Source organism: Passer domesticus, chromosome 3 (assembly GCF_036417665.1).
Source record: "Passer domesticus isolate bPasDom1 chromosome 3, bPasDom1.hap1, whole genome shotgun sequence".
Lineage (NCBI taxonomy): Eukaryota > Metazoa > Chordata > Aves > Passeriformes > Passeridae > Passer > Passer domesticus.
Genome location: NC_087476.1, coordinates 69,890,592 through 69,900,159, shown reverse-complemented (window position 1 = coordinate 69,900,159; position 9,568 = coordinate 69,890,592). Strand labels below are relative to the sequence as shown.

At 39.5% G+C, this 9,568-nt stretch overlaps 1 protein-coding gene across 3 annotated transcripts in view; it reads right to left on the bottom strand.

Moving 5' to 3' along the window:
* B3GALNT2 (beta-1,3-N-acetylgalactosaminyltransferase 2) overlaps positions 1-9,568 on the bottom strand; it is a 30,502-nt gene that overhangs the window by 2,817 nt on the left and 18,117 nt on the right. For 2 of the 3 annotated variants that reach the window (XM_064413802.1, XM_064413800.1), the window contains exons 6-11: positions 6,644-6,754; positions 5,794-5,872; positions 4,405-4,588; positions 2,740-2,865; positions 554-713; positions 97-153 (exon numbers count right to left, since the gene is read on the bottom strand). In XM_064413802.1, the coding sequence (XP_064269872.1) occupies positions 97-153; positions 554-713; positions 2,740-2,865; positions 4,405-4,588; positions 5,794-5,872; positions 6,644-6,754 (717 nt within the window). The remainder of the gene's footprint in view (positions 1-96; positions 154-553; positions 714-2,739; positions 2,866-4,404; positions 4,589-5,793; positions 5,873-6,643; positions 6,755-9,568) is intronic. The other variant, XM_064413801.1, reaches the window with a different exon arrangement.

Below are 9,568 nucleotides of genomic sequence, written 5' to 3'. Positions count from 1 at the left end.
ATTTTTAATGGAAAAAAACCTTTCTCCCATTTTATGCTACGTGGAACAGCAGGCATCTCCTCCTTCTGTAAGGTCAGACAATTCTTTCAGACTTACTTGATATCGCTTGGGTCCTACAGCTGCCATCCAGATGCCCATGCTCACATCTTCACCCTGAGATGAAAAAAAAAAAACCAGATATGAGCACCAAGAAAGCATAAAGCATGACTGTGACCTGGAATAAGTTGCATCATCTGTAAAGAATGGTAACTACAAAAACCCACGCCAGACTACTACAGAGGTGTTAAAATAATCCTCCCACCTTTCCCATGACAATACACTGTTCTTACAAAAACAAAGTACAAAAAACAAGATTACAGCTCCAGAGGTTCTCAGTCCAAAATATCTGTGCTTTGACTTAGAACAGGCACTAAGCATAGCAACCAAAAACATGGCAAAAGCTCACATGAGCCAGGAGAACCCAACACTAACACTTGAACAATGTTCTGACTCACCCAGTACATGCTGTTCCCCAGACCACTTAACACAGAAAAACTGAACTAATTTTTATTACCTGGTATGTTTTTAATCTTTCAGAGTTGCTTGCCAGCCACTGCACAATGTCTTTGGAGATGACATAGCCAGACCCACAAGCAAAGGCTGGATATGCAGGACTTGGATACTCCAGTTCTTGCCATTTCCCAGTTCGATCAACTGCCCAATTTAGTCTGAAACTGAAGACATGTTTGTCAGACATGAGATGTTTATAGAGAGTCCTCTGTGGAACCTATGAACACTGATAACAACTGAAGTAATACTGATAACAAACAATTTGGAGAAAGAAGTAGATGATCCTAATTATAGTTCCTAGTCTTATTTCTCTAGGGCACAAAGCTAAAATTGTAACCGTTGTTTTATCTCAATCTTGGATAATAAGAGAAAGTTTTCAAAACAGAAACAAAAGTTTTCAAAACAGAAACAAAAGCAACATTGACAATCAGGTTTTCCGCATCTGCACCTTGCTGTTGGGTTTTGAACTAGGTAAGCACACACATCCTTACCTATTTTGTAACAGGCACATCTGTCTCCTGCTAATTAACCCCTTTGGTTAATCAACATGACACGAAGGCAGTGCCTCCAGCAGACATGCAGACCATGTTATGTAACCCATTTTCCTGTTAAAAACTAGCAGCTGCTTAAAAATCAGGAAGCAGTAGTACCTTCTCTAAGCTGTTTTCCAAATGAAACTCAACAAAGGAGATGTTCAAAGGCTGCCATCATGAATTACAAAAGAACTCTTCCTGGCAGTGGTGTTCTCCAGGGAAGCCTTTATTCACTCCCAGAGGCCTGCAGGAAGCAGTCTCTGTCTGCAGTCTCCCCACACGCTCCCAGCGTGGCAGAGCTCGCCATGGACCCTGTCAAACTGCGAGTGAGGCAGTGAAAAGCATCCTCTTTCCCTGCTTGGGAACAAGCTGCTATTGCACTCCTCTGGCCTCACAAATGCTCCATGCAGTCACAGCTAAGAGACACAACTGTGTCAATGCAGCAGGGTCTCCCCTGTTTCACAAAGAGGTTCAGCATTGCTCATTTCCAGTCATGAGCACAAGCAGCTGAAAGAGCTTCAGTGAGCTACTGAGAACTGTCACCTCAGACAACAGCCCTGAAAGGGAGGAATTGCAGCTGACTGCCAGATATGTTATCAGATTCTGCCCCTTCTCAACTGAAGCTGACATGTTAAAGCACAAAGTAAATGCAAGTCTCATCTGATACCTGAATTCACTTTAGGCACAGTATCTTCCACTCCACTGAATCACAGCACGAAAGGTTAAACCCCCTCCAAACTGAGAAGCATCTGCTTTGATAATCATTTCATACTTCCATAGTTGTTTCAGTGTTCCCTACACGTCACACTTGCCTGACCTGAAGACTGTGACTATTAAAGAATTTACACTTAGAGATGTCACTCCTACAGATTTTTGTACACACACCTTATTACATCACTTTATGTGTAAGCAACAGGCAGGACCAGATTTGTGAAGCAAAGCAGCAAAGGCTTGTTTTTCTTCCATGAGCAGAGGGCAACAGGAAGGCACATTGTACCATTATGCTATATTGAAGCAGCATAGAGTTCCTGCTATATTGGATGGCATACCAGAGCTGCAGTGCATTCCATGGAAGGGAAGATATGGGCTATTTTGATCCTCCTGGTTATTCATAAGTGTAATACAGGCTGGGAAAGTTCAGTCAAAAATTTATTAATCAGATCTGCTATTTCAAACAGCAGAAGTGGATAGCAATGCCTGAAATTCACAGATGTTACAATAAAGTGCAGACTATAACAGAAATTTTGTTTCTCCTTTTTACTCCACTTCCTCAATCCCACCAGAAAAATCACAGTGACATGACAAAAAGTAATATTTATAGTTCTGTACTATGTACGTTCCTTTTAACTTCAGTGTATTGCTGGAAAATTCTTATTTACTTAAGTACCATGACAAAGATGTCTACAACACATTTTAAAACCAGGCAAGATACTCAGCAAGTTTAAATCACTGTAAAGGCATACTCTGGAAAGTTATTGTAAAGGACTGATTTCTGATTCTGAGATTCAAAGTTTAACACATACAGAAGTCCTGCTTTTTACAACTGGCTTCCTTAGGCATAGGAGGGGAACCCACATGAAAACAGACTTAAATCACTAAACCATTCACTAAAGAAATGGTATCTATCTCTTAAAGGTATCTTTAAAACACAACTTACTTTCCCCACCAAATGTTTGGCCTGTCCAATTTTTTCTGCATTATCCTGTTAAAAACAGCTTCCAAATCAATGTAACAGTCATCATCAGTCTTCAGCAACAAATCAAAACTCGTTGATTCCACTGTCCTGTAGCCAAAATAAAAAGTGATGAAATGTTGAGCTGCACACCACAAACTACAGACAGCATGCTCTGCAAGGGGTTTTTTGGGATGTGGGGGGAAGAAAGAGTGAAGGAATGTCCTTGCTACCCTTGACTTTTAAATGTTTTCTCTATCAACCAAAGGCTGACTGCCTCAAAGGAGAGGCAGCTGTATCCTACGATGATCTTAAAACATGGACTTGTGTAGGAGCAGAAGAAATCAAATTTGAAGTTGTGTTCTCCAGGACAGATGGTGGATTTACTAATGAAACCATCTTTAGCAGTATTGACCTCAGAAGGATATGAAGTCCTGATGCTGATGGCAGCACAGCTGTTAAAAGCCACTGGCTACACGTCAGTAGCCTACTTTCAGAACAAGACAGTCAGTTCATGGACAATTAGAAGGCTGGTGGTAAAAAACATCTGTGGAAACAACTCTGTACTCACTCTTTCTCTATAAATGCACCCTTCAAACATGAAAAATGTTATCTTTACCTGTCTGAAATAGTTGAACATGGCACACATAAAATAACCAAAAAAGCTTAAGATTGTAGGGATCCATGGCTGGGTTGGTTACAAACATTTGTAAGGGTAGCTTCTTATAACAAGAAGAGCATTTTTAAAAGCTTTTTATTACCAAATCTTGAAAAATTGCTAATCTGTAAGAAATTATCACAAAGATCTAAGTCTTGACATGCAAACCTCCTTTTAGAACTGAAAGCATGGTTCAGTTTTTCAGTTACATTCATAGCCATGAAATTTGTGAAGTAAGTGCATAATCTTGAAAGCAACTAAAATGAATTATGGTTAAATTACAATTGTCAACTGTATTTCTTACTCCACAGCAGCATCAATTAACTGAAACAGTTGTCTCAGAGTAATAGAAATCACTGCAAATTAGAGGTAGAAACTAACTAGACTGACCACAGACAATGCAATTACACTATGAAAATTCTTCCTATCAGCCTTCTGTCCCCCTGTACACAAGCTTCCAATCCTTCCCCTCCACTCAGCACTGCTGTGGCCACATCTGGACTACAGTGTGCAGTCTTCGACTCCTCAGTACAAGAGGGACACGGCCATTCAGGGCAGAGAGTCCAGCAAAGGCCCATCAAGATGATTGTGGGACTGGAGCAACAGCCACAAACTGAAACACTGAGTGAGTTTACAAGCTGGCCAAAAGCCATCGTTTAAAATAGTAAAACTGCTGGTTTTCAGTTAGATACAAATGGAAAGAAATTACAAGGAGAATTGAAAATTTTTACACCTGGACTCTTAGAGCCTGTCTTGCCAGCTTGTGCTGATTTGAAGCACCAAGGGTCAGCATTCAAAAAACTATAGGCCCTGCCATTCTACTCACTACATGCACGAAAAATTTTGAGAGAAAAATACAACTTAATGAAGTAAATCACATAAGTCATGTACTTAATGGAACCTATCAAGTAACATAATCTGCCAGATCATCTTGGACTACAAACAGCACCATTCCTAAGAGAAAATAAGAAAATACTTTCTTTTCAACTTACCATCGGTAGAAGTTCAGCAGCTTGGAGGGAACGTTTCTGTAAGTGTCAACCACATCTACAAACACAATGTCATCATACATACTGCTTTCTTCCTTCAATAAAGCATCTTCTTTCTCAAGGTTTCTTATGTGACTTGCAAACCTTTCTGGGCGAGTATGGAGGCTTTTTAAAAGAGCATCACCTTCTGAAAGAAACAGCACCCATTATTAAACAAAGATGCATATCTATATATTATTTAATATTTCTCTTGCATCATACAGGGCACTCATTGACAAAATGAATCTGAAGAAGCATTCAAATAATTTGGGTTATGAAAATCCTGCAATTAATTAAAAAAATTCTACAGAATGGTTGAAGTTGCAGAACAATGAAGGAATGTATTTTTGTATAAGGCCTGACACTAAAAGTTTAAAATAAAAAAGTATTCTCTTCAGTAATAAAAGAATTCAACTTTCTAAGGTTCCTTAATATAAAGAACAGTCTGGGACTTCACTATTTCTCTTACTGTAGAATAAAAAGGCTACTGTCAGTTCCTCCTAAGTATATGTATCTAGCATAAAAAAAATAAAACACACAAAAAACCAAACAATGCTATGCTAAATATAATCAAATAGGCATTGTTTCGATGTAGCACAGATGGTCCCTGCTGAACCACATCACATAACTGCAGGTAAAAGCTAAAAATATATTGCAGATAAGGAGGTAGTTTGTGGTACTGAAGAAAAGCTTGACAAACAAGATGGAAGGGCTGTAGCACACACTCAATTCAGGCTCCTACAGAGCTGACAAGATAACAGGACTGCCCGATTGTATCTGCCAGGCCCAGCTACAAAAACACAGCAATAACACTCTCAAAGTCTATGCTTATGTTTGCTATAATGGACCAAAAATAACACATTGACTGCAGTGCTATGTGGCCAAAATCTTAGAAACTGGAAAGGGCTCCTACAAAATCTCTCAACATTCTGCTGAGACAGGTGTAAAAGAGCAACAACAGGGATGGAAACTGTTTGTCCGTATTAAACATTGTGATACAGTACCTCTAACTGCATCAGAACTGGGAAAAAGTGTAAAAAATATCAGGGAATGATTTCATTGCATGACATTTTTTAACTTGATTTTGGGTAGCAAAGAACAAGAAGAGAGTCTAGATAAGAAGACAAAGGGATGCAAATCAACTGACAAAAGGAGTGGCTGACAAAAGGCAAGCAAAGGAACCACATCAGGACATTGACTTTAAGCATAAAAGCCAGGAAGAAAATGTTTCTACTAAAAGAAAACCTAGGGTGACTAAGTTCATGGAGACAGCACAAATTATACTCAGAAGTGTAACTTAAATTACCTGTTTTACCATAACATCAAATGTCATGCTACGTTTTGTGGCCTTACCTTGAATAGTGTAGATAAAACCACCTGCTATTCCCTCCACACCTTCTGTGAGTTCATGTGGCAGTGACCCTTCCCCTGCCTGTTAGGAACAGATTAATTGAAATTAATAGATTAATTAATCTCTCATTATTGATGTGTTTTACCTCTGATTTTAAGGTGTGAAGTTTTCTGGCAACTAAGAATGAAATTAATTTAAAGCTCTGCTGGTTCAGGCACTTGCATAACCACAGAATCACAGAACATTCTGAGTTGGAAGGGACCCACAACAATTACTGATGTCCAGCTCCTGGTCCTGCACAGGACCACCCCAAGAATCACACAATGTGCCATGGAAGATTAAGACTAAGATTTTGAACTAAAGTTTTGTGGCATTTTTTCAAGTTTCATCCAAAATTATCAGTACTACTGAAACTTTCAGGAAACTAGTTTTGAAGCTGACAGCAAAATGCAAAATTATTCTGGCTAAATTATGACTACACAGGATGTTTAGGCAAGCAAAAATCTGAGACGAAAAGAGACACACTGCCAAAAATCAAATACCCAGACTTTATCCCATCAGTTGGGATTTTAGCACAGGATTTTTGACCCACATTTTGCCATCCCTGATATGCTGATACTGCTTCACATTCTCACAAAAACAATAAAAGCTTTACTCCCCTCAAAATAAAATGCCATTTACAAGCATAATTTTTTTGCAAGAAAGCAAAGCAAAACTTGTCTTCTGAGACAAAAGGAGAAGCCCAACTGAATTAATGATTTACACAAAGAAACTCAGGAAAGTAAAATGCTAAATTCTCAACAATTATAGGAAAAATAGAAACATGGTGGAAAGGAAGGTGAGGGGACTCACTGTAATGACTCTGAAAACACCTCCTCCATCATTCACCATCACTTTATGAAGGTTTCTTGAAACCAAGCCCTGAAGATCCTGGCTCTCCCACACAATGGTACCTTCAAAACTCTGGTAAGAGAGCAAAATATAGTTATGCAGGTATACAAAGACTTTAAAAAATGGAAGTCAAACAGTTTGGGCCCATTAAAATGATTTTAAAATAGTAAACTTCACACAAGATTTAGCTTGAGTTCATAACATAAATGTTTTACTTCAATAAAAATAAATTACACATAAATAAAACACATCCATGAAACTCAGCAACATGTAATCATTCTTTTAAGACTAATAATGAATCTCTATATTAAACTTTTAACAGAAAGCTTTCTAAAATCATCAAAATAGCATTTAAAGGTGACCTGAAGTGAATTTTAAAAAATCAAATATAAAATCCTGCATTTCAAAGAGAATAGGTTAAAACAGATTTGGAAACATGCTCAGCTTTTATCGTTTTCTGCCAAACAGAGATCAGAGACTGGATCCTGACACCAGCAAAACTCAAAGAAAAATACAGCCACCTTTATTGCAGTAAAGGTGTCACAAGCTACTGTAGGACTGACAGAAGTCTTACATCTTGGCTGGTAAGGAAGAAAAAGACAAGTGAATAACTTCAAAATTTTCTGGTTTTAACAGTCAAATTAGGCTATGCCACTCCATGTTTTACATGTGTGTGTGTGTGTGTGTGTGTAAATTCTTGCATTTGAAAGAACTTCATCTCAACTTTAAACTGAAGACCCTTGAGAACATGCAAAGGAACAGGTGGGAAGTTGTATAAATAAGAGTATTGGTAAAATTTTATTTTTTTAAATTTTTAAAGCAATTTCTCCTTTATGAAAAAGTAGGGTTGTTATACTCCTGCCACCTAGATGAGCACATTCCATTTTGTCTCTCCCACTTTCATAGGAAACACACTGGTTGTTAGTGTGGGTGTTGGAATAGAAAAACAACTTGTTTGTACATGCATCTCTGTTACTGCAGGAAGTCTGTTTACTTACACCAACCTCTCATCTCTTTCCCATTTTATCTTCCTTGTACACTAGAAACCTTCTCCAAAAATCCTCCAGTTACTGAAACACCTTTAAGTCTAGATTATAGTTCAGCTTACTTTATTGCTTTCTTCTAGAAGCAGGTCTTAACATCTGCAGCAGTCTCAGGGTTTAATGACATCTCTGTGTGTATTTCAGAAATTTCTCATCTATTATTTAAAATGCCAGCTTTATAAGCTAATAATGGAGCTAGCCAGTGTTTATTCAAGCCTAACTTCCTTGCTCAATACCTTCCCCTTGCTTCACAGAATCACAGAATAAGCTGAATTAGAAAGGACCCATAAGGATCATCCTATCCACCTCCTCACCCTGCAGGACCATTCCCAAATCCCACCCTCTGCCTGCAAGCATTGACCAAACTCTTCTTGAACTCTTGGCTTGGTGCTGTGACCATTTTCCTGGGGAGCCTGTTCCAGTGCCCAAACACCCTCTGGGTGAAGAACCTTTTTCTAATATCCAGCCTAAAACTTCCCTGACTCAGCTTCAGGCCATTCCCTCATGTCCTGTCCCTGGTCACCACAGAGAAGAGATCAGTGCCTGCCCCTCCTCTTCTCCTCCTGAGGAAGCTGTAACTGCAGTGAGATCTCCCCTCAGTCTCCTCCAGGCTGAACAGACCAAGTGACCTCAGCTGCTCCTCAAATTCCTTCCCCTCAAGGCCCTTCACCATCTTCATTGCCCTCCTTTGTGCACTCCCTAACAGCTCAATGTTTTTCTTTTATTGTGGCTCCCAAAACTGCCCCCAGCACTCGAGGTGAGGCTGTCTCAGAGCCGAGCAGAGCAGGACAATCCCTTCCCTTGCCTGGCTGAGGATGCTGTCCCTAAGTGCAGCATCAGGACACAGCTGGGCCTCCTGGCTGCCAGGGCACTGCTGACTCATACTCAGCTTTCTGTTGTTTAATTATTTCTCAATTATCAAACTAAATGGACCAATATTAAGACTTTTTCTAGTGGCTCAATTTCTCTTTTTGCAGTGACTGTCATCTCCCATTCCAATGTTTTTTGCTGTAGGGATTGGGCTCTAATCACACTTCAGTGTCCTCTTTATAGACATAACCTCTGGAAAGTTCTTTAGTGACAGAAGAGTCTTTTAGGAGCAAGAGAGTCCTTTCATGCCTCAGCAAGCAGAAATGTTACAATTCTCACCACTGACTATTACTGATACTGACTTCAAATGTACCAGGAGTCTTTAATCAGTTACTACCAGTGAACCTCAGTGTAAGGTGTCCTAAGGCTGTAAACTATCATTATTTTCCAGGTTGAGAGATTCATAAGCAAATTTTCTAATGACTTTAGCCCTCAGCTATTCTTACTCTAAACCAGTTAATGAAAGCTGAGGCCTGAAAATGCTTAAAGCAAAAACATTAGTGGCACACCTGAGACTACATCATCTGTTTTTCCCCATTTAAATTCCAGCCTTGTTGCTGCCAGAGCGCAGTGGCATTTACAGTGAATACCGAAGAAGTGAACTGACATAATGCAGCCCTGCCAAACTCCTTTCCAATGTTAAACAGTGCTGTGCTTTTTGTTCTTCCAACTACTCCCCATTAGTAATACAGAATATGTGCAGTACAGAGTCCCATCTTCATGCAAGTGGCCCACAGCTTTTTGACAAAATAAGTGCACTGCTAAGACTTGTCTGTAAGAGCCCTGTTTGTTTTAGTTATCTGCTGGTGCTTCTGCTGTTCTGTGCTTTCAGTGGTTCCAAGCTGAATGATCGATTCTGTCTCTCACAATCTGGCCTGCCAGATGCTTGTTCTAATGCTGCATTTCCTTGCCTTTCCCCAAGACGAGCAGAAAGAGCAGCACTTCAGCTGCAAGATGAATGAAGCTCTTCAGC